Below are 25,670 nucleotides of genomic sequence, written 5' to 3'. Positions count from 1 at the left end.
GTGTTTCAGTCATTTCTCTCATTCATTTTCATAAATTACTGCAAAGTGGGCTGGATGGAATGATTCTTCTTTCCTGCCCTGGCATACTGTTCTGGGGGTTCCCCCAACTCCTCTTGAGCCAATTTTGGGGTGCATGAGGGAGGAGGGGGCAGAAAGCCCTGTTGTGCTAGCAGAAATCTTTGACGTCATTAGTTGATTCTGTTACTCTGAGTCTATGCGTTGTAAGTAATATGTGTGCTACCCTCAAAACATAGTGATATTTTCAATTACATGGAATAAAAGTTATATCATCTCTGCTATATTTTGCTTAGTCGTGTTGGTTTTCATCCAGGAAAACAATTCCCATGATGAGAATTTTTTGGCTCGGAAGCTAAGAAAATTCATCAACCCCGAAGGGAGTTAGCTGATCTTTACACAGCCCTCCTAAATGCTGACAAAAAAATTAAGAGAACACTTGTTACTTCAGCCTTGATTAGTTTAGTGCAACAAAATTACAGTGCTAGCATATCTTATACGTTATCCACAAAGGTTCATTATATTGAATTTCTGGCTGAAATATTTCTTTTCGGAATTAGATTGATTACAACTGGTAGCTATCAATGAATGGAATTTGCTATTAATTATACTTGTTTTTTCAGCACCAAATAGGCATACTTACTCTAAATATGCACCTTTCTATACAGGGCAAGAAACAGCATATTCTGATTCTGCCTTTTCTAGGGAAAGCGGGTTGTGAGTGAAAAACGGGGATCAGAATGTCTTGTGAGCCCAGGGGAGGCCCCAGACATCAGTGAAGAAGAGATTGATCAGTTGGTTGCTTTCCGCAGGGGAAGAAGGATGCAGATTGCTATTACAATGGACAACAAAGGCAGGGTGAGTATTTTCCCAAATGGCTCCCTTTGATTCCAGTTCTCTGCTTGGACTCAGTCCTGTCCCCCAGCCCCAGTGTTAATACATCCCAGCCCCAGTGTTAATACATGTTGCCAAGGCTGCTGCCAATCCTGATGCAGAGGTGCTGCTGCTGCTGCTTTAACAGCTTTTGGGCAGCTGAAAATTATTTGGAAACTTGCATTCTGCTCTAGTGCTGCAACAATCCACTTACGCAGCTACCTCTCTGATGTCTTGTGGGGCGAACATGGAATTCTTGCTTACTGCAGCAGACTGAAAAGAGAAGGGGTGATGGAAAGGCTATAGTATGCAAACGCTCCCTCAGTCCATCTCTGGGGTCTCTCTTCCAGTGCAGTTGGGAAAAACTCTTTCCTGGCATGCTAGAGAGCTATTGCCCTCAGAGATGACAGTACTGAGCTAGTTGGGCCAGTGGTCTGACTTGGTATAACTTAAGGCAGTTTCCTAAGGCCCGTCCAAACTGATGTTTTTTTTTGCAAGTGTCATCTGCAGCATGTCATTGATGCAATAATAGTGCATTCGTGGTGTATTCATCCTGGACCGTCCATGCTTTGTTAGTTGTTCAGTGATGCTTCCTCAGCTGTGACATCTTGAGATAGCATGCAGTAACTGCACTAGCAGAACTCAAGCAAGAGCTTTAGGTGCCAGTTTCTGAGATTAATTGTGCCGCACCTTCAGTGCTGCAGCTGCAGCTCCCAAACCACTCTGTCTGCTCTGACTCTCAGTCTTATACCAAGTGCACATTTCAGTAGCCAGTGAAGCAGCTAAGTCCCTTGAAATGGCTCTGAGAAACAGTCTCATCTTTGCCCTTGCCTAGGATGTCGTCATGGCACTGTCCGTGCCTCCTTAGGTAAACCAAGAAGAATCACATCCTAAAGTTTATTTGTACTGGTGACAGTGTGTGATGCTGAGCCCTAAACCACTGAGCTTCTTGGGCTTGCTGATTGGAAGGTCAGCGGTTCGAATCCACATGACGGAGTGAGCTCCTGTTGCTCTGTCCCAGCTCCTGCTAACCTAGCAGTTCAAAAGCACACCAGTACAAGTAGATAAATAGGTATTGCTGTGGCGGGAAGGTAAATGAAGTTTCCATGCACTCTGGCTTCTGTCATGGTGTTCCATTGTGCCAGTAGCGGTTTAATCATGCTGGCCACATGACCCAGAAAGCTGTCTGTGGACAAACGATATGATACGATATGATATCTTTATTGTCATTGTCCCATACAAAACAATGAAATTGAAAACTGGCGCCCTTGGCCTGAAAAGCGAGATGAGCATGGCACCCCATAGTCGCCTTTGACTGGACTTAACCATCCAGGGGTCCTTTATCTTTATACCTTTTACTGACCATTTTTGTATTGCACCCTTCCTCTGAAGAGCTCATGGTGTGGTACACAGAATTACCCTCAGAACAAGCGTGGCATGTGAGTCAAGAGGAGAGATGATGACTTACCGAAGCCTAACCAGTGAGCTTCATGGCTGAGTAAGGATGTATGAACCTGTTCTGTCCCTGACACCCATCGAAACTCAATACAACTCTCATATTTCATTCTACAGCACTGGAAAGTGGAAATGTTGGCTGGGCCCACTGCAATATGAATTGACTTAAGATAAATCTGTCAAATCATGTGATCATCTAGGCCTCAGGCATAAAAGCAAAACATTTTATAGGAAAATGTTCAGTCCCTTGCATCTCCAGCCAGGACTGGCCTCTCCTCCTGCCCTCACTCGCATGTCAGTTAGGCTTAGAGGAAGAACACTTCTTGGTTTTGCCAATGGGAGGTTTATTTTTAATTCTAATTGTCACACTGTGGGGAAGGGGCACAGTTCATCGAGATGGCAGCTGTAGAAGGGCTCATGCACTGTGAAAGCAAATTATTATTATTATTATTATTATTATTATTATTATTATTATTATTTATTTGTACCCTGCCCATCTGGGTGGGTTTCCCCAGCCACTCTGGGCGGCTTCCAACAAAGTTGAAAAATACATTAAAATGTCACACATTTAAAACTTCCCCGAACAGGGCTGCCTTCAGATGTCTTCTAAATGTCAAATGGGATGTTGGGCAGAGAAAGAAGACTTTGGCCCTCCCAATCCTTGGTATGTGGCCCCCAAGCAATTACTTCTGAGGGAATACAGCTCTTGACACAAATACAGCCCTGTTACTATTGGAATTCTTTGTAACTTTTCACCTTTAAGTGAGAATATCTTAAGATCTTGAGGACAAAATCCTGATATTTATAAACAAAACAAATCTATTTTTTAAATGTTGCTACCTCTACACCAACAACAACAATTATTTTTTATCAGGCTGCTGTTAGGCACAGGAACAGGACTAATAATGATAATAATATTAATAGCATCCCTGATTAGAAATTAAGCAACTAAGTAGGGGGGAAAGTGACATAGGATTATAAGGTGCAGAATCCAGTTTTTCAGAATGCCACTGATTCTAGCCAAGAGGCAAGACTGTCTCCCTCAGAATGACACTGTCCAACCACTGTCTGAGGGCCCACTTCCTTTTGGCATCTTCTGAAGCGTGTGCTTCTGCGCTTTCTGGGCCAAGGTTTTTAAAAGCAGACTTTGGAGCCGAGCTCCAGCTGCCTCAAACTGATGGTTTCCGAGTGACATTCTGCTGACGGAGAAGAGGATTAGCCCAAGAACAGCACAAGCTGTGCGTCCTATTCAGTCTTCAGGCTGTAACTCAGCTGCCGGGCCTACACTCTGCCCCGCTGCCTGCGAGGAGAGAAAAGAAAAGCCTGTTGACATGGTGAGCGGGGGGCATGCGAGAGTTTTACAGCCCCAGATGGCCAGGGCTGTTTTCTCAGGCAAGATGGATGACGGGCCTGCAGGGAGCACATGGACACATTGAAACAGAGAGTGTAAATCATGCTGGGAGAGGCGGCTGGCGCAGCCAGCTCAAGCCTCTCACTCTCATGGTCTGCACTTTCCCAGAAACAGTGCGCCATTGTCCTCGGGCCCAGGCCCTGCGACGCCTCCCAGCGTGAAGTACACACAGATTTGGGCCTGGAGTTTAAAGAGCTTTTAAACAGTACATTTGGCAGTAAATGCTTTTTTGTGTAAGGCTGCGAGTGACTCAGGGCTTTACAGACTTCGCCATACGGTCGAGGCATGTTAGATAAACACAGAGATGGCAAAGAATGAAGAGGGGAGGAGGCACAAAAGTCATTGGGAATGGGGGGAAGAGGGGGAGCTTTTTGGGAAATGTGCTCCGCTACTGAATAGCCTCAAGGTGATTTGTGTGGAAACTGTATCTTGCAGTGCGGTGGGCTCTTGGGAAATACAATGTCTGACCCTCCAAGTGCCCCTATTTTCCAGGGATTTACAGAAGCCGTCCCTGCATGCCTCTGATGGGCCAGGTTTACATTGTAAATATACAGACATGTGGGGAATTTGTTCATGCGCAATGTAGCATGATGTTACTAGGATGTAAACTGCAGTTGGCCAAGTAGGGCAACCCTTTCCATTCACTGAATATTTACACAGCACTTTTCCACAAGTGCTGAGAACATTTCCCAAATGGAACTTTTCCATCTGCCTTAGTGGTAGGAGAGTTTCAAAAAGGGGCCCAGTGAGAAAAAGGGCTGCAGCTCAGTGAGAGAGCTTGGGCTTTGTGTGCAGAAGGTCCCATGTTGAATCTCGGGGATCTTCAGGTAGTATTGGGGGATACCTCAGGCTGAAATCCCAGACAGCTGCTGCCAGTCAGTGTGGACAATGCAAAGCTAGTGAGAGTATGGCAGTGGTGGCTAACCAGCAGCTAGGGATTTTGGAGAATTCTGTCAGGAACAGAAACCAGGAGTGGAAATTGCCACAATGTGCATGTTCATTGGATGTCAGTGGGACAATGTTCACTATTACACCTACTCAAATTTAATTAAACAAACCACAGCCCCTGACATTCAAACATTACAGGGCACTGTAGCTTGTTTAAAAGTGGAAATGTATGCTTCTCATCGGCTCCTGTTTTGCATGCCAGAAAGCTGGGAGAATGGGAGAGCTTGTGACCTGGAGCTCAGGAAAACTTGTTCACACAGCAAGAAACAATGTTTTCCATTATGTTGATCTGACCCGTAGTCAAAGTATCTGGCTACGGAGGAAAGTCCATTTCCCCAACAACACAACATTGTATGCCTGGATCCTCACAATGAATGAATTGCAAACCAAGCAATTCTTATGTGAAAAACTGATTGCCTGGAAGGGCCCCAAGGCTTACTGTTCCTTTGATGTGCTATGCCGTGCTATAACCCCGAGAGGGAGCTAAAGGAGTAGAACTGAAACCAGTATTTGCACATTCAGTCGTTTAAAAGGGCACCATCAAAAAAAGAGCTCTGCCCATCCAATTTTTGAAAATCCAGACAGATGATAAAGAGCAGAAACAGAGTAAGAGCGGATAAATGTAAGCACATGCAGTTACATAGGGCTTGAGCTGAGGCAAGGACTAAGGGACAGAGCTAAACGTTGCCAGGAAATTGTATGTTTTTAGGAGCGATATGATGGACGTGAGAAAAGTGGCACCACATAAATATTGAGAAGTGGTGGAATTCAGAGTAGTTTTTTTAAAAGATAAATTCTGTCCAGCCATTCTGTAAAAAAAATCAAAAATCAAAGTTGGTTTGTTTTATTAACTATAGCAAATATACCAAAATCAAAACAATATGTTCAAAATCACATTAATCCTTCAAAGTAAAAATTGATTAAAAAATCAGAATCCTTTTTAAGAGCCAATGCCTTAAACTGCCAGGTAGGGGTTGGAGTCTTGGCTGCTCAGCGTAAAGCAAGCAAGCAGTGTGGAGCTTCACCTTAGGCAGAGCGCCCTGGCATCTTAATGCCACCACAGAAAAAGTCCTGACCTTGTTGCCTACCTGCCATACTTTGGAAGGTCATCAAAGGAAGGTCTAGCACAGGGGTGGGGAACCTTAGGCCTGGGAGCCAAATGCAGCCCTCCAAGCCTCTCTGTCTGCCCTTGGGATTCTCTCCAGGCCCTACCCACCTCCCATTCAGCAACATCCATTACTGGCTCTGCTTTGCATTCTCCTTGAGTGTTTCTGGCCTGGCTGGAATGTGTCCTTGAACTCTGATAATGCTTCCTTATTGCTTGCCTAGATGGGCTGGGTATGCAGAAATGAGCCTACCCTCTCTTCCCTCTGGCCCTGCCTGCCAGTGACATGTGGCATCCAGAAGACTGGCCTGAAGGAAATACAGCCCTCAGGTTGAAAATAGCTTCCTATCCCTGGCCTAGGCTAGGGTTTGGGCTAATTCATACAGTATGTGTGGAGGCTTCTTGTGATACTCTTAAGATCCCAGTTCATCTTCACAACAACACTTTAGGGTAGCTTAGGCTTGTCCAAGGGCATTTACTGATGGCTGAGGAGGATTCTGGCTCACTAAAAGCAAGTGTATGTAGTGCTATTTCCTTTAAAATATATCCCTTGCGTTTCCCAGTTGATACATGTACCCTCTTCAAAGCAGTGCACTGCAAAAGGCTCCTGGTATTTGATATCAGCCTCTTTCTGCTTCAGTGGAGACTAAATGGAATTGCAATCTCATTTTCCTCTCCCATAGATGACAGTAAAGCAAATCCCCATGGTCTAAGAAGGAGAAACCTTATTACTATCATAGCCTGCCCTCCTGCCCACTGCCCAGGATTTTCCCTGGCACCAATATCCCAGTTGTCAGCAGAGAGTTGAGTAATCTCTCTCTCTCTCTCTCTCTCTCTCTCTCTCTCTCTCTCTCTCTCTCTCTGGGTCTTTTAGTATCAGGTTTCCTCAGAGACCTCTCTGTACTCTGCCCCCTCTTTCATTTTGGTAATAGCTGCATTTAACAGGCTGCTGTTTTATGCAACAGTGCATTTAAGCTTCAGAGTGGTGTATCCAGATCCAGTGAAGCATAATGGTTAATTAGTATGCAGCAAATCATCTTTAAATTGGACATCTATGGTTTGTGGACTGTTTGAATTGCTTTTTTATTAACAGTGTATAGAGAGATAATATATCATGAGTTAATATGCTTCCTGTCTAAAGAGGTAAGTGCCACATGATTGTAGGAATGAAATGAAATTGGGGTCAGATGACAAATGTAGTAAATGGAGGCGAATCCTTCTGAGCCACCCGATATTTTCAAAGTTTTCATTTTTGGAAAAAAAATCAAGGGGGGGGGGGCGGACAAAGAGATAATTAAGCAAACTTTACTTTTTACTAGCTCAGTAGTAGGGGAAGGGATATAGCTCAGTGACAGAGCATAAGCTTTGCATGCAGAATATCTCTGGCTCAGTCTCTGGCATCTCCAGGTAAGGGTGGCAAAAATTATTGTCTAGTGTAGAGACAATAAAGAAGTAGAGGTGCTTTTAGACTGTCACTATTTTGGAGTGGGAGTCAATCACATACTGGCAAATTCAAGTTGTGTAATAATAAACAAGAGGCCTAGAGCAACATACCTGCTTCCCCAAAAGAGCAAACTTTTTGTGATAAGGGAAGTTATGGGAAAATGCATGGGAAAGTGTGAGAGAACATTATTACACAACAACCATCTAACCTATATAACAAAAATGATTGCCTTGTGGGAAGCGACTCATAAGTGAAAATAATAATAATAAAATTTAATGACCATTCATTCTGATATGTTTGCAGGGTGGTTAGATGATGTTGCCTCAAGGTAAGGGTTATCCTACCCTTCAGCTGCGTTTTTCTGTCATTTCCCCCTTCACCAAAAATCTACTCTTTTGGGAAAGCAAGTTTGTTGCACAAGAACTCCCAGTCATCTACAATTGCAGAACCTGAAGTTGCTGGTATTTGAGTGAAGCCCATGTCTATGGAGATTCAGCACTTAAAGGGGGGGAGGATGATCACCTTGGCTTTATTGTCCATGGTAGCAGCCTACTGAATCCTGTTCCCCATCCTGGATGTAAACAAGTGACTGGTTTTCTCAGCATCTTCTTCCTCTTCACTTCCAGTCTCACAACTGGAGGCAGGAGAACTCTTCACCATATCTTGTTGTTTTAATGACCCTGAACAATTTAGTATAATCAGCAAACCTGGCCACCTCACTGCTCAGTCCTAACTCAGATATTGTTTATGAACAAGTTAAAAACACAGGTCCCAATCCTTCACTTTCTGCACCTCTTCATTTGAAGAACTATTCATTTATTCTTACTCTCTTCTTCCTGCTACGTTACCAATTCCATATATCTCCAGATCACTCTGCTATTAAAGGCACAGGAGGAGAAACAGATTAAAAGTTGGCAACCTTCAGTGCTGGATAGAGATGGGGAACAATTCCTCCCCTTAAATCACAGCATATTTTGTTGCAAATTCTATTGCACTTCATGGGTGTTTTCATGTATTTCTACTGTAAAAATAGACAAATTCTGCAATAAAATGGACAAGCATGTAACGTAAACTATCTTTGATGAAATGTGCTCTCTTGAGACATAGACAGAAAAAAGGAATGTTAGATGCGACACTGAAATGGGGTTTCTGCCTTGTTATTACCGTGCCTGTCTCTGTGAGAGTTTGATGTTCAACTAAAAAAAGGCCCCAAGCAATTAGCAGGAATAAAGGTTGTTCATTCAAGCTCAGACTTGCCTTCTCAGCATCCTCTGTTTCTTTGAACTGCTCCAGGGAATTGTCTTCTTTGTATTTTACTCTTCTCTTCATGTTTAAAGCTCAGGAGAACTACTGACTCCGTACTCTCATGTAGCTTTCAAAAGCTGCCACTTTCAGATGCTGCAAAATCAGCTCAGGGATACCTTTATGTCAGGAGCCTTGAATCAGCCCAATACTATTTCACTAAGCACAGGGCAGGAAGCGTGGTGCTGTATTTCTCCATGGGACAAGCTTTGCTATCCACTCAACAGTCATTCATCACTTCTGGGAACATACCCAGAATTAAATCATGCCAGACAGCTGTCTGTCATGTTTGGGAGGATATTACATGATATCTGGAATAGGGTAACTAACCAGCTTTGCTCCTTTGTCTTTACCACTACAGAGAAATTGAAGGAGGAACTTTCCCCATCTTGCATTTACTGAAATAACAGGATTGCAGGGGTGGACCCTCGCAGGGAAACTTAGACAAACTGGATGTAAATTCTTCCCTTCAAATCTCCTGGGAAGTGGCTGTAGCTCAGTGGTAGGGCATTTTCTTTGCACATAGATGGTGCTAAATTCAAACCCTGCATCTTCAGGCAGGACTGGGAGAAATGTCCATCTGAAAAGCTAGAGATCAATTAATACACCAGCGTTTTCTCAATCCCATGTACCCAAATGTTGTGGGACTACAACTCCCACCATCCCTAGCTAACAGGTAGTCAAGGAGGATGGGAGTTGTAGTCCAACAACATCTGGGGACCCAAGGTTGAGAAAGGCTGCAATGGACAATACTGAGCTAGATGGAGCAATGGTCTGACTCAGTAGAAGACAGCTTACTATGTTCCCCAAACTGGTCTAGAGCCCCACTGGTGGGGGGAATTCTCAGATAAAGAAGGGACTTCTACTTCTGAAAACCTTTAAAACACACATACATACATACACAAACACACACACAACTCTTTGCTTATAAAGGGCTGCTTTGCCTCTGAAAGTTGGGCTATATTTGCATCTGCATCCATAAATTAGCATATGCAAATTTTATGCAGATTTCTGTCATGGGCCTCCCTGAACATGAACAAAATGTACAAAACCCCATTTAAATAAAATAAATAAACCAGGATGGGGAAGAAAAACTGGCTTTATCTTCTTTTTTCCTACAACTGTTGCCCTGTAGTTGTGTGTGTGTTAAACCCAACCAGTCACTTTCTGTCACTCAGGATGCTTCCAAATGGGATGAATTGTGGGATGAATGCTTCTCATGCATGCAGGGGTTTTTTTTGGGGGGGGGGCAGGACGGGTTGGAGCATCTGCACAATGTTGTCCTTATCAAAATGCAAGCCCATATCTCCCACCCCCACATTTTCTTTGGATTTTCCCTTTCTGGGGAAAATTCAAAACTGCTGGCAATGTCCCTTTTCTGATATCTCAAAGATCTGTTTACAGCATTAAATCTCTGTCTGAAAACACTCCAATCATGATACTTTTAAATGGAGATTATACTTGCTCTCCTGTGTGCATGATGATATACTTAGTGTCAGCTCCTCTCGCATTGGTGCGTCTATCTGCACAGCCAGTCTGAGTCAATTTTGTGATGTCTAGAAGTGTGTTAAAAGGAAGGAAGGATTCAGGGGCCCCTGATTAGGCGTTTGGCTAGGCAATATTGAATGTTATCTGTTAACTCTGTTCTATCCTGTTTCACCTTTGTTATTGTTATTTTTTAAACCAATTCACAAACCAAGAACATATACATTGACCACTAATAATGAACCATATGTTGCAGACATTACTGCAGATATATTATTCTTTTTTTTGTGTGATATACAAATGACATGTGAAGACTTGGTCTATTTTGTATCATTTATGTTCCTTGTTTATAAAACCCAATAAAAAGTTATGTTTAGACTTCCGGGTTAGCGCCATCGGCAATGGCGGAGCTCCTCTGACTTAGAGGAACCCGCTCCGCGAAAATTGGGTCTTGCCGCCGCGGCGAAGGCGGAGACCCTTTAAAAATTCCAGGTGGGGGAAGCCTGGGAACGTGGGATTCGGCTGACACCAGGAGCGCCCCCCCTACCCGCAGGGAAACCCCTTTTTGGGGGCTCCAAAGCGACGTGGTGTTTTGAATCGACCGCTATTTTTACGGAGTGAAGCCGCACAGCCGTTGCCGGAGAGCGCTGACTTTTTCTTGTGGACAATTGGATTTCAAACAACAACCCGTGAGTAGAACGGGAAATTGGGCTTTTAAAACAATTTAATTTGGCAAGGAACGGGGAAGGTCTAAACAGGAAGTCCACCTCCCCCTTTTGTAAATAGACTGAAGCAAAGAGTTTGTTAACTAAGGTCTTGGAAAGTCCTAAGTAAAGGATTAACACTTCACTGATTGAAACTATTACTTATACTCCCTTTGGAAGCAGGGGATGCCTGCTGGAGAAGGTAAAATTTAGGAATTGAAGCGTCACGTCTCCAAACCCGGGAGAGGTCCGCGAGGAGCCCATCGACGGTGAATAGACAGGTTTGACAGCTGTCAAGTTTGACAGCTGTCAAATTTGACAGCTAGCTGTTAAGATACAAAGAAAGACTTTGTTTTCATTGTCCGCTTCTGCTAAAAAGAAGGAAAGGTAACTGGATTTGCTACTAATTTACTTTTGAGACTTTTGGGACTGTGCTGGAAGGTGGAGACTGTTTTCCTCTAGAGGGAGTTTTGGGACATTGTTACAAGAATGCAGCTGGGAAACTAGCTCTAAAGATAAAAACTCTGAGAAACTAGCTTTGACCTTGAACATTTCAAGGATGTCGGTGGAGAAAGAAGTTATGCATGTACTGAATAGGACATTTTATCTGTTGGGAAAGCTGCATGAACAGATAGATGCCATGGCTACCAGCGTTGATATTTTGGGAACAAAAGTGGGCATTAGTAAAGAAGTTGACAAGAATCTTTCTCAACTGAACAAATTGAAGAACCAGAGAAGGAGAAAGTTGTTGTTAAAGTGAAGCAAGGGGGAGCTGTAACCCTACAGAGACAATTGGAGGATTACAAGTTGAGGCCTTACATGACTGTAATTAGGAGAAGCCAGTTTTTGGAGATGGGAGCCTGGCCTGATTTGGAAAATGAAAAGTGGAGAGATCACTCTATGTGGGGATCAAATGACTTTTGGGATATGAATCTGAGCCAGGAGGTGATCGGAGTTTTGGGGGCCTTTCGACTTGGAAGAAGTGTGAAACAAGATTTGGAATACTTTATGGGCCCTACCTTTAATTATGGAAATCTGGCAGACTTGATAAGAAGGAATATGACCATCGTTGGGTTGGAGCTCCCCCGAGAACTGCCTTTTAATATTAAAAATTATCAAGAAGATCGACAGATGGGACATGAGAAATACTTAAGAGCCTCGGATTTAAGATCTCCAGGTTGATGGACTGTTGTAAGCTGATGGAACTGTTGGTACAGGCCAAGACCGGGGAGGGGAGACGGTGAAAGAAATTTGGGAATTTAAAGTGTATATATCGAGATTTCTTTCTTTTTTTTTCTTCTTAAAAAAAAATGCTTTTAATGAGAGATGGAGAAATCATGAAACGGAATTTTTATGACCTTAGGGGAAATGTCTTAAGAGAACAAGTTTAAATATATTAGTTTTAATGAGAAATAAGATTAAATAAAGTAAAAGTGGATGGCTAATTGGTGAAAGAGAGAATGGAAAATTACAGTATATTAAGATAAATTATTAGGATAAAAACAAAGATGGAGGACTTGCTGAAATATCTATTTGAACTAGAAAACAAAGAGGGGAGGTGTGAGGAGGTCAAGGAAATAAGTCATAGAAAGAAAATCATGTAAAGGTTTAACTTGTTTTTTTCTCTTTTTCTTTTTTGATTGTATGTATTTTTTAATTATTTTTTTCTTTTTTATCTGTTTTTGCTTTCCTGCTTTTTTACTTTTTCATTTTTTCTTGGAAATGTCCTGTTTTTCTGTATTGTGTTTTGTTTCTTTTCTTTTTTTGTAATATTTTAAAACCTGAATAAATATTATTTAAAAAAATAAAAATAAAAAGTTATGTTTAAAAAAGAAGAAGGTAGGATTCAGGCAGGGGTGGATGACGATTTGGAGATCTTGAGTGCGCTTTTGCTTTTCACTCCTTCAGAAAGTGGTGGACTCTCCTTCCTTGGAGGTTGTTCAGCAGAAGTTGGATGGCCATGTGTCATAGATACTTTAGTTGATATTCCTGCATTGCAGGGGGTTGGACTAGATGACCCTCAGGATACCCCTTCCAACTCTACAATTCTATGATTGTCTGATTCTATCACTCCTAATGGGGCTGCCAGTTTCCACCCTGCACAGCTGTTGCAAAGTCAGGCAATTGTTCCTGCAGCTGCCATGTATGGTTACAAAGCTCAGACCAACCAAAGTAATAAATAGTGAGAGCTTTTTGGCAGCAGAAGACCTAGAAGTTGACATGATTCTGCATGAATTGGTAGGCAGCTGCATCAGCTAGACAGGAGACAAGGCAGCCCTGTGTGCTGTACGCAAAGCATGTCTGGCTGTTAGGAAGCCGGCTGTCAGAAGAGAGAGCAGGATTCATGCTCGTGCCAGTCTTTCTCCCCTGCAGGTGAGTGGAAATAAGGAGAGCTGAATTTTCATGGAAACAGTCTGTCCCAGACATCAGGATATTCTTCATTTTGGATAATCTGCCTGCTGCTCAGTTGTGACAATTGAACAACACAAACATTTATAAAGTGCCTGGAGCTGTTCAAACAGACTGTTAGTGTGCCTACAATTGATGCTTATTTAAATTATTAGCAATTGGGACCTAACCCAAAAAAATCAAAAAATTCTGTTCCTCACTTGCAAGACTAAGCATATGTTAAGAAAGAGATTTGATGACTGGTTTCTTTTAGAACATAGTATAATTTCTAAGCTGAAATTATTTGTTTTCTTTATAAAACTTGCTCTTTGAAATGTATGTTTCTCCCTGTTACCCATATCTTTGATTTGGAGAAAGGCAATGCTCAAGAAAATCACCATTTTATAGTTCAAATCAGGAAAAATAAATACAGTAAATGGACAGAAGTACAAAGATTCACAAAATGTTTAGGGGTATGCATACCCCTGCATCCCCCCAGAAAAAAGCACTGGAGAAAGGGCTATAAAAACCACCAGGTCAGAAACTGCCACAAGGGCAAGGGTGGTACAAACCCCGAGAAACTTGTTTACAACCCCCAGCCTGCATGAATGTATGTCGATTGGTGGGAGAATGTGGAATGAAAGTTTTTGGCCTCTGTATGGAGTTGTTGGCATCCATGTTGTCCTGGGAGACAATGGAGGAGAGTCCTGATAATGGTGGCCTGAAGACCCCTCTTCACTACCCCAGGAGAGAGCTGGGGTGGTGGGTTCCCTGGATGTTTGAAGTTGAGTCTTGGATCCAAACTATGAGAGATAGATGCATCTGGAGCATGTGGAAGTTTTGCATACTTCTTTGTATTTCTGTGTTGGGCATTATTCTCTCTCCCCTGTTTAGTTTCAAGCTGTCAGATTAGGTTGGTTTGTTCATATTGTTTCAAACAAACTTGTCCATATTTATTTATTTTTTGTACAGTGGTACCTCAGGTTAAGTACTTAATTTGTTCCGGAGGTCTGTTCTTAACCTGAAACTGTTCTTAACCTGAAGCACCACTTTAGCTAATGGGGCCTCCCGCTGCCACTGCGCCAACAGAGCACGATTTTTGTTCTCATCCTGAAGCAAAGTTCTTAACCCGAGGTACTATTTCTGGGTTAGCAGAGTCTGCAACCTGAAGCGTATGTAACCTGAAGCGTATGTAACCTGAGGTACCACTGTATTTATTTAGTGATGGTATTATTTCTCGTGTGTGTGTATTTGTTATATATTTAATTATTCACTTGATATGTTGTGAGCCACTTGGGGCCCAATTTTGTGGGAAAGTGTCAATAGATGAGGCTGATCATGAAAATCTTGCAGTATGGAAGCCTCTGTTCAGCATTTCAGCTACCCCATTTCACCCCCACCCTCAGTTTTCTGCCCCCTCCAACAGTCAGCCAAGATTCTCAATGGACTGTTATGAGGGCCTCCCACTTTACATATTTCCACCCCCAAAATACTTTTGCACTTCTGTAAGCTTCAAGATTCCTCCAAGTCTCCTTCCCTCTTGCATACTGGGATGTGGGGTGCCTTTTGGACTACATAGCAAGATAATATCTGCTTATGTGAACTCCAGACCTAGTGGAACATGAAGTTACTGATTTCCAAATGGTGCCACTTGCTAAAAGCCTTTATTGTTGCTCAGTGGCTACTGGGGTACTTGGATAAATCAAGTGGATTATGTGTACATGATGCTGCGCTTTGAGACTGGCTGCCAGCAGAGAGATACGTATTGTGGGTTCCTCCTCATAATAGTTCAGATGAACTGCTGTTCTCTGATTAATAATGTAAATATTACAAAACTCCAATAAGTCTCCAGTGGCTGCTTTCCAAGAGAAACTAAATCTGATCATGCATTGCCTTCCTGGAACTTCTCATTGCTCTGGGAAGTGGAGTGAGGGTAGCACTATAGATTCTAAGCATTGTTCTACACTCCTCACCTTCCCTGAGTGGTGGTAAGTCCCAGGAATAGCATTTCTGAGTCATTTCCTTTGGCTGAGAATGTACCGGAGATTCATGGTGCCTTGGTAATATCTCTTTGTTTACAAATAAGCAAGCAGAGATATTGCTAGCAAGCAGAAAACACAAGTGCTAATCTCACACAGGCTCTCAATGAAGCTACAGCTGTACCTCTGCTTCAGCCAACTGCAGCTAGGAATATAGCAAGCTGCTGTATATCAGGGTCAGTTTAGCTATTTAGCCTAGTAATGTCAACTCTGACTAGCAATGACTCTTCAGGTCTCAAACAGAGAGGGCTTTCTCATCACCTGTTGTGGGGCCTTCAAAATGATAGGATGTGTTTCTGCCACTGAACAATAGCCACTTGCCAGAGTTTTATCTTTCTATCTTTGTGGCAATTCTGATGCTTCTACTCTAGATGTCCTCCAGCTGCATGCCAAGGCCCCACAACGCAGTTGCTCCCTATGTAATGAGCAACCATACAAGACAGCAGCATATAGATTTTGAGTTCAAATAGGCCACAACTTTATTGGTTGCAGATGTGAAAGGTTTGGCATTGGGTGAAGCCATTTCTTTAAAGCCAGCCCATCTGCTGTGAGTGTACCTAAGGGTAAATCACAACATGGGGGAGGCCCTATGACCTACATCAAATAGGGGTAGCCCCGGGGCGTCCCCTCTGGAGGAGTTCTATGGCCCTAGCCCCCATCTGGGCAACGGGCAGAAGCAACTCTTCATGGATCCCCTTAACAGAATACCCTTAACCAAGGAGGGGCAGGGAGAGGCTACAACATCACCTCCAGACCAGACTAAGGCTTACCCAGTGCCTAACCTCACAAAGTTGTGACAATTACTATGAGGTAGGTGAAAACCAAGTGGCCAATGCCAATTAGACAAGTGGAAAAATTCCTGCCTGCCCAGCCCTGAATAATGGCAACTGATATGGAAGATCCCATGAAAGGATTGTGGAGGAATGCTGCCCTGCCCACAATTTATTCCCTATGGGGCGGGCCCTAGCAATGCCCATTGGCTGGGTTGACCCTCCCCCTGAAGAATCCCCAGACCCAGGCTTGTCTACCATTGGCCAATCTGAAGGCCGGCCTGCAGTCTTCCCCAGCTGGCCACCAGATCACTGATGTTAAAGGAAAACGGAATGTCCTTATTACTGCATATTCATTTGTGCTCATGATTGGGGTGGTCATGGGATATTCCTCTGTCAATACTATTTGCCCTGAAGAAGTTTTGAGGCAGACATACTGCTTCTAAACAGCACGTAAGGTCCTGCTAAAACCCTGTAACTTTTCATGCCACAAATGCTCTGGGTTTTTTTATTGTCCTGCTTTTGTTGTGTTAGACTCCCTCTAGACAGTAATAATGTACTGTAGAAGCATTGGAGAAGAATCAAAGAACCATTAATAAAGCAAAATAAATTTACCACCAATGCACTATTACTGGGTCAAGAACATGTTTCAGAATACACCTGCAATATAAACAGCAGTCGGGAGATGTCCTTTGTCAAGATTTTTTGCAAATTCGTGTACAAGCAGAAGCACTTCTTTTCTTGTTTATGTTGATTTATCGCAATGCATCAAACAGCCCTTCTGTGAGTGGAAGGTGCTTTCTGCATGCAAAAGGGTATCTTTAGGGCCAACCCACAACCAATGTGATATTTTCCCTCTATAAAATGAGAACAATAACCTGCACCACAAGATTGTAGTGAGGGCCTGCACGATAACTGAGGATGCTCTAGCAAAAGTTAAGCACCTTGCAGTCCCACTGAGAATGAAGATTTTGCTTAAATCATTCCCATGGACAACCAGATGGCTTCAGAGTATTTAACTCTAGCTGAATCATGCCCAGAATTTGTAAAGCACTTTTCACATCAAAAGTGCTATAGAAATAGCAAGGACTAACTAACTAACTAACTAACTAACTAACTAACTAACTAACTAGAGAAATGTTCAAGTGCTATTTGTGTGTGCTAATTTTGGTTGGAAGTGCTCGTATTGATGGTAAAGACAAGGCTTTTAACTACGGATCTGCTTTTCCTTTCTGGCAGCAGTGTGGAATAGAAAGGATTTGGTAAGAATTTTGCTCTTGTCCTTCTTCCACATCTTGTTTCCCAACCTTTTCCTCTGTTCCATTGTCTGGACCTGACAATCCTTGGTTTCTTCTGTATTGTCTGTTCTTAAAAAATAAAAATAAAAATCCTGGCAGGAGAATCTGATCTTTTTAGCTTGTGCTGATGCTTCTTTGCTCCTGAATAAATATTCACTTTTGTGTCCTTGCAGGTGGATGAAAAGAGAACGGTGGAGAGGAGGTGGTCAGAGGGTGACAAACATTCAGAGAATGTGCTTGTCAGAAAGGTGAGAGCAGTCTTTAATGACAATTTCTGTGAACCGGGAGCAGGGTTGACTGGCTTAATTCACTAACCATCAGTGGCTGGATTTGACAACAGAAAACACCAATTCACAAGTCAATTCTGACTAAATCATAGAATCATAGAATCATAGAGTTGGAAGAGACTACAAGGGCCATCGAGTCCAACCCCCTGCCAAGCAGGAAACACCATCAGAGCACTCCTGACATATGGTTGTCAAGCCTCTGCTTAAAGACCTCCAAAGAAGGAGACTCCACCACACTCCTTGGCAGCAAATTCCACTGTCGAACAGCTCTTACTGTCAGGGAGTTCTTCCTAATGTTTAGGTGGAATCTTCTTTCTTGTAGTTTGGAACCATTGCTCCGTGTCCGCTTCTCTGGAGCAGCAGAAAACAACCTTTCTCCCTCCTCTATGTGACATCCTTTTATATATTTGAACATGGCTATCATATCACCCCTTAACCTCCTCTTCTCCAGGCTAAACATGCCCAGCTCCCTTAGCCGTTCCTCATAAGGCATCGTTTGCAGGCCTTTGACCATTTTGGTTGCCCTCCTCTGGACACGTTCCAGTTTGTCCGTGTCCTTCTTGAACTGTGGTGCCCAGAACTGGACACAGTACTCCAGGTGAGGTCTGACCAGAGCAGAATACAGTGGCTCTATTACTTCCCTTGATCTAGATGCTATACTCCTATTGATGCAGCCCAGAATTGCATTGGCTTTTTTAGCTGCCGCGTCACACTGTTGGCTCATGTCAAGTTTGTGGTCAACCAAGACTCCTAGATCCTTTTCACATGTACTGCTCTCAAGCCAGGTGTCACCCATCTTGTATTTGTAAATGCACAAGAAGATTCTGACTAAACCTAAGGAAGGACTTTTTGACAGTAAGAGTGGTTTGACAGTGGAACAGACTACCTTGCCTTTATTGTTGGTTTGCTTTTTAAAAAACATTTTGAGGTTTGCCTCAGGTGCCAAAATGTCTTGGGCCGGCCCTGACAGTGGCTAGCTATAACATGCACAGCTGAACTACTTAAATGAGCCAGTTGGCTCTGTGTCCTGATTTGCCACGGAGAGCATCCTAGTGCTCATGCGTTGGCCGCAGTATTACCACCATTCACTGCATGGTCAGTGACAGCAGTGAATGTAGGCGGAGACGGAGCTACAGGAAATTCTGCTTAAGGTTTTTAGAAATAATTCTTCCCCATCAGCGAATAAGGCAATTTTGCTTGCCACTATGTTTATCTCACACTGAGGTGACTTGTGGGCACAAGACACGTGACCTCATTGTAAACAGAGATGTGTCAGTTACAGGTAGGCAGCCGTGTTGGTCTGCCGTAGTCGAAACAAAATAAAAAAATTCCGTCCAGTAGCACCTTAGAGACCAACTAAGTTTGTTATTGGTATGAGCTTTTGTTTGCATGCACACTTCTTCAGATGCTAAAGGGGATAAAAGCAAGCACCTGATGCACCGTTAATCGATGGCTTGGTCCAGCCAATCCGTTTCCAGTATGGTGCAATGCTAAGTAATGCCGTTTTGTGGAATGCCATCACAGTGCTGTTCAGCACACAGGCCACCAGAGGGTGCCAGAAGCACAGCACGACTTTAGCCATCCTCACCTGAATATATTACATTTTCAAACAGCAAAGGAATAGGAGGGGGAACTTGCTTGCCAAGTCCAGTGCTTTTATTTGACAAGGTCTGCAGCCAAGGTGCAGGAGGGACCTGCTTTACTTGGAGTGCAAAATGAAGCCATGGTGCTTTGCTTGAGGTTGAAAAGGTTTGTGGCAGGAAAATGCTCAGGCTGGGCATGCGACGCCTGTTCTGTTCCTGCGCCATCCTTGCACCATCGTGCAAATTCTTTCACCGCTCCATCAAGCTGTATGACTAAGACCTGTCACACACAATTCATTCTTTCAGCTGTAGTAAGCTCTTTGGGAAGGAGGGGTGTTGATCCAGAGGCTGCTAACCGCCAGCGTTAACAACGAAAAACACGTCACTCTCAGATTGCAAGGGGCTGACTCTTTTTTTGCAATAGATTTGGCCCTGCTCACTGTTCAGCGCAGACCCAGAAGGAATCCTTGGCTCCCTTGAGCCGACGAATGCTCATAATTAACGGAGCACAAATTGAATAAGCCTCCCTTTCCCGGTGAAGTGATTCATTAGCCTGAGCTCCAGCTGCAGCCCAGGGAGCACGGTGAGCTGAGCTGATCTGTGTCACTCCCTTATGGCCCAAGAAGCGCAGCTGTGGCCAAGCTGAGCTGAGGCCCTGGTCAGCCTGGTAAACAGCTCCCTGCCCTTGCCCTGAGCTGGCTCCCAACAGCGAATATCTGCTGCTCACTTCCTTAATACAAAGTGCAGTCATCCTTGGAAATGCTGGGTTGCTCCTTACATCTCATATTGCCCAGAAGATACGTGATTCAGCAGGCAAATCTGTAAACATGAGCTGCCTCCCCGACCCACTTCAAGCCACACTTTCAGTTAGAGTTGGCTATATTTTACAAAGCAGTTCATCATCCCTTCTGATGGCAGTTCCACCCCTCATTTAGACTGAGGGGGTGTCGATATTTGGGAATCTATCACTCTTTTTTTGAGCTTTTAAAAATAAGCATATTCTGGCTAAATCCAGAGTCTTTTGCTTGAGCTCATAAGTCAACAAACAGTGGACACCAGCTGGGATTCTTGCTGATCGATTTGCCAGGTTTGGAATATTCATTCCAATTCCCTACACAGTAATCTCCTAGATGTCCTGGATACAACCCCCCCCCCCCGAATCATAGATTTCATTCACCTGCTATTCTAGTGATCCAACAGGCTCTCTGATATAGAAATATATCTCTTATTTCTCATTTCCTCTTCCCAAGCATCAAACTTCTGAGTCTGGCAGGTGAGGCGCAGGTATGGTCATGGGAAGCAATTTTGGGGAGGCCAGAAACGGAAGTGGCTGGAGGGTGTCCTAAGCCTCTGGGGTGATTTTCTATTGCTCACAGTAGAGAGCCTAACTTCTTGCTTCTCCACCCACATGTGGGATGGGCTTGGCAGGCCCCTAAATTCCCTTTGGTGGAGAAGTAAAGTGTTGCTGTTCTTTCGCTCCTTTGCCCACCCACATAGGTGTGTCTCCTTGGCAACAGGTTCCTCAGCCTCTAATTTTCCTCAGTTCTATTTTGATCTGCAATGAAATGCCAAGGGTGTTAATTCTTGTTCAGGGTGTGTGCGTGCGTGTGGCCTTCTTTGAAGGGGAGAAATATGGAATATTGATTTATCCGCAGACAATGAACGTCACAGGACGTGTATATTCAGCAATATGCTCTGGGGCCTCCCTTCAGTTCAGAGAGCTGCTGGTTGGCTCCCACATCTGGTGGGCTACACTAAACTCTTGCTGTGTTGATGGCTTTCTTTTAAATTCATTCCTTCTTGTTCTGAGCAGCCACTTTTCGTTAAGGTCTTAAGCATTGAAGCAAGACCAGCATTCAGTTGCTACAACGCCGAATGGAACAATAAATCATGAGGCCTCAGGCAGCGCAAGCAAACAAATTTCCTGCTCAAAGTACATTGTTCTGACTTGTATACTAGAGGCTCATTATGCAGCATGCTCTGAGCTCCCTGTCCTTCTGGGACCAACTATACAGGTACAAACATTTATACGTAGTGCAGCACTATAGCACTTTTCCCCAACATAGTGCACGCCAGATATTTTGGACCACAATCCCCTTCAACCCACATCAACATGGCAATGCTGGCTGGGGCTGATGGTAATTGTAGTGCAAAATACAGTGGTACCTCAGGTTACAGATGCTTCAGGTTACAGACTCCACTAACCCAGAAATAGTACCTTGGGTTAAGAACTTTGCTTCAGGATGACAACAGAAATTGTGTGGTGGTGGTGCGGCGGCAACAGGAGGCCCCATTAGCTAAAGTGGTACCTCAGGTTAAGAACAGTTTCAGGTTAAGAACAGACCTCCAGAACGAATTAGGTTCTTAACCCGAGGTACCACTGTATCTGGAGGGCACCAGGTTGACGAAGGCTGTTCTATAGTGTGGCATAGTGGCTAGTTCATGAGGTGTTAACTAGGAATGCCCAGTCTCAGCTGTCATCTCACTAGGACGCCAGAGTTGGGCTACTCTCCCTCAATCTCACCGTCCCATCTGCGGTATGAAATAAATAGTGGCCTGTCTAACCAAAGGACTGTCCTTTTCTTTAGGTAGAGGTGGCTGTCTCAGGCAGCTAATTTGGGTCATGAAAAGGCAGTCAGCTGTTTGTTATTTATTTTACATTATTGTATTTTTCCTGCAAGAGAGAAGGAGAGAGAGGTGGGGGGTTTTTTGTCTCAAGGTCCAAAAGAACCTGTTCAGCCGCGGGTACCAGGCCCCTTGATTTGAGGAGGGCACCATTCACTGCTCCAGCTCAGGTAGTGAGCATCTGTTTTAACAAATCTTGCGAACAATGAGCTGTGCGAGCCATTTGTGTAACTGTGTGTGCCAAGTGAGTAGTTAGCCATTTGCATTTGCCACCTCAGGAGTGTGCAGTGTCAACTGTTCATTAGGTGCCTGTGCAGAATTATCTGTTCTGACAAAGTATTTTGTCAGGTGTTGAATTCTCAAGTGCTTCTTGGAAGAGCATCAATACAAACTTGTGCATGGGTCGTTTGGAAGCCCACACAGAGGAGATAGTTCCTTTGTTCCTTAGGGTCCCCAAACATTGGGACCTAGATGCCTCCATTGCAGAGCATCCTTTGACTTTCTGCAGCTCAGGAGGATATAGGAAATACAGAGCATTTAAGCTACCCAAGACTCTCAGATTACTCAAGCAGGGGATTTTGATTGGGGTGACATGCAACAATATATTCCTAGCCACAATCTCCAAATGATACAAGTTTCCAGGGGTTCCAGGTACTTACCCAGGGTTTGTGTTTCCTTTGGAATGAAGCACGGCAGAGACTGTGGTGTCTTTAGGTTATATGGCTTAATTACACATAATATACAACCTGAGCCTATGATGGAGGGTTGACTCAGGCTTTGTCTTTTGAACTATCAAAGAGCTGAAGGAGGGGCCCCACCCATTTGATGTCTGGCACAGAGCCCCCTTTCCTTTGTTGTCTTAATGGCCCATCACCCAGGTAATTACCTCATGAGGAAGCTAGCCTGTTTTATATTTTAACACTTGCTGATTTAAGGGATTAAAGGATTCTGGCACCCACAAACTGATAACAATATAAAGAGGAAAGAGGGCAGGCCAATACATTGTTTTTGTTTTTGGTTGGCCATTTATAATTAGTGTTTTATTCTTCTTTTTATAATGTTCCGCTGTGCTGTTTTTCTTACTTTGTTGCATTTTAGTTATTTGATTGTTTTAGGGTTTGTATGTTTTTAGTTTTGTAAACCACTGTAATATCTCCATGAATTGTGGTATATAAATACTTTAAATAAATAAATAAATAAATAAATAAATAAATAATAAGCTAAGTAGTATTTTTTACTTGCTTTTTAAAGCATACTTATACTGCCTTTTGACTACATTCTTTGAGGTGGCAGGACACAGGCGGTGCTGTGGCCTAAACCACTGAGCCTTTGGGGCTTGCTGATCGGAAGGTCGGCGGTTCAAATCTGCGCAACCGAGTGAGCTCCCATTGCTCTGTCCCAGCTTCTGCCAATCTAGCAGTTCGAAAGCATACCAGTGCAAGGAGATAAATAGGTGATTGGACTTAATCCAGAGATCATTTACCTTTACCTTTGAGATAGCTTAAAATATTAATAACCAATAGGATCAGTTTGCAATAAAATCCAATTAAAACAGCACAAAGTGGGATATGTAAGCAAAACAACAAAAATAGCAGCAGATAAAAATAGCTTCCCAAACTGGAGCAGGAGCTGAGAAATGGAACCGCAAGAGAATAGCAGCTCAGCCATTCAATACGTAGGTGTAAAAAAACTGCCTTCATTTAGTCCCTAAAAGCCAATGATGACTTAGCACCTTATGATTCCAGGGGGCGGGGGGCCTTCTGTAAATTGGACACCACTACAAAGATGACTTTCTTCCCTGTCAGCACCTACCTTATTTCTGAAGGTGAGGGAGCCTGGAGCAGGACTTCTGAAAAAGACAGCTTCACTGGGTCAAGCAGCACAAAAAACCCCAACAATCTTTATAAAAGCCCCTCCAAACATCGTTTTCATTCTGCGTTCATAATTATGGTGCTATTGGAAGTGGCCATCGCAATCCAGCTTTCAATGCTAGTTGCACCTGCAAACATTTCAAGGTGGCCAGACTGCTTTGTTTCTCATTGGTGTATATACTGTAGCCTGAAATCCCTTAACTTTTCACATCACAAATGTTCTGGGTTGTTGTTTTTTATTGTCCTTTTTGTTGCACCTGAGCCACTTTGGGCAGCAATAATGTGGTGACAATAGGAAAGCAGCCCAGAACAACTAATAAAGCAGAATAAATCCACCACTAAGGCAATTCTTATTATGTCAAAAACATGCTGTGGAATATGCCCACAATAAGACACTTTGCTTGTGACACCACTTTTGAGAGCTGATCAAACTAGGCCCAAATAGTAGCTTCCTGACTGGCAAGCATGATGGTGAAGTGAAACTTGTGCAAGCCTAGAGACACCTACTTCCTCCTTCACATTACTTCCCCTTTCACTACCCTTTCTGAAGTCAGGATATCTGCATCCAAGTGCTGAAGGAGCCGAGTTGTTGTTGAGAAGCCCTTCAAGCAGCCACCCATATACGAATTGGATTGGCCATCAGTGGCGTAGTGTGGGTTGTCAGCACCTGGGGCAAGGCAAGTAATTTGCGCCCCCTAACCCGTGGATTTGCGCCCCCTAACCCTAACCCCCAGATGTTGCGCCCGGTGCGGCCAGGCCCCCCTGCACCCCCCACGCTACGCCACTGTTGGCCATAACGCAATAAGGTGAGATGGTCAGCCAAAGGACCAGCAGATCGAAACAGCCTAAGAGTTTCATAATTGCTGTGGTGATCATCAGCTTGAACTCTGGACGCCCAGGAAGTCCTTCCACATTCATCACATATTGTTTTGTTTCAATTAGGAGAGAGGAAAATCTCCTCAGAAGAGCCCAGGGGATAAGGGCTCTACCCTGACCGGGAGAGAGCGGTCGGAATACATGCGGTGGAAGAAGGAACGGGATCAGATTGACCTGGAGCGACTGGCACGCCACAAGAACGCAAGGGGGGAATGGCGACGGGCTTGGGACACAGAAAAATCAGAGCACATGTAAGTTGTCTCCCAGTCAACACACACTCTGCAGGCTGTAGGTCAGGCATGGCCAAACTTGGCCCTCCAGCTGTTTTGGGACTACAATTCCCTTCATCCCTGACCACCGGTCCTCTTAGCTAGGGATGATGGGAGTTGTAGTCCCAAAACAGCTGGAGGGCCAAGTTTGGCCATGCCTGCTGTAGGTCATATTTTACCAACCCAGTGCCCTCCAAATGTTTCAGACCAGGGCTTTTTCAGCTGGAACTCGCTCAGTTCTGGCACCTCTCAGGTAGGTGCCATTGCCATTCAAAGAGAACAAGGGAAGTGTTCGTGGTGAGTTCCGACATCTATTTTCTAAAAAACCCAAAACTGTTTTAGACCACAACCCCCATCAGCCTCCCTGTGCTTGCGCTTGATGGGGCTAGTGGGAATTGCAGTCCAAAACATCTAGAGAGTACCAGGCTGGCCAAGGCAGATTGTAGCCTGCAAAGAGGTCAGTGGTAGGAAAAATATCCTGGTGGGAGCTAGAAAGCTGATGGGAAGTAATATGCTTCATGCTACTCTTGAGGCTTTGTAGGCTTTATGGGGCTTGTGATTGCTAGAGAAAGAGGGTAGTATATCAATGTCTCTGCCTAAATAGATGGCTCAGAGTCAACTACCCACAGAGGATCCATTATAAGATGGACTCTCCTTCCTTGGAGGCTTTTAACCAGAGGTTGGATGGCTGTATGGCATGGATGCGTTAGTTGGGATTCCTGCATTGCTGGGGTTGGACTAGATGACCATCGGGTCCCTTTCAGTGCTAAAATTCTATAATTCTATGAACATCAGGGCATGTGCAAGTTAAGGAGAAGAAGGCAACTCATGTTGATAAGAAAAGGGCCCCTTGTAAAGGAGGACGTCACAATTTATATTTGTTTAACTAAAAGACAGTCTAATTTATTAGTGAATGCCCTCC

At 43.8% G+C, this 25,670-nt stretch overlaps 1 protein-coding gene across 2 annotated transcripts in view; it reads left to right on the top strand.

The window, feature by feature from the left end:
- The window catches only part of CCDC9B (coiled-coil domain containing 9B), a 55,905-nt gene that overhangs the window by 10,076 nt on the left and 20,159 nt on the right, over positions 1 to 25,670 (top strand). For both annotated transcript variants that reach the window (XM_081861527.1, XM_081861528.1), the window contains exons 5-7: positions 721 to 873; positions 17,411 to 17,485; positions 24,546 to 24,730. In XM_081861527.1, the coding sequence (XP_081717653.1) occupies positions 721 to 873; positions 17,411 to 17,485; positions 24,546 to 24,730 (413 nt within the window). The remainder of the gene's footprint in view (positions 1 to 720; positions 874 to 17,410; positions 17,486 to 24,545; positions 24,731 to 25,670) is intronic.

This window comes from Podarcis erhardii, assembly GCF_964252035.2.
Source record: "Podarcis erhardii genome assembly, chromosome: 1".
NCBI lineage: Eukaryota > Metazoa > Chordata > Lepidosauria > Squamata > Lacertidae > Podarcis > Podarcis erhardii.
Note: the sequence above shows the minus strand (reverse complement) of the source record. Positions and strands in the feature narration are given on the sequence as shown.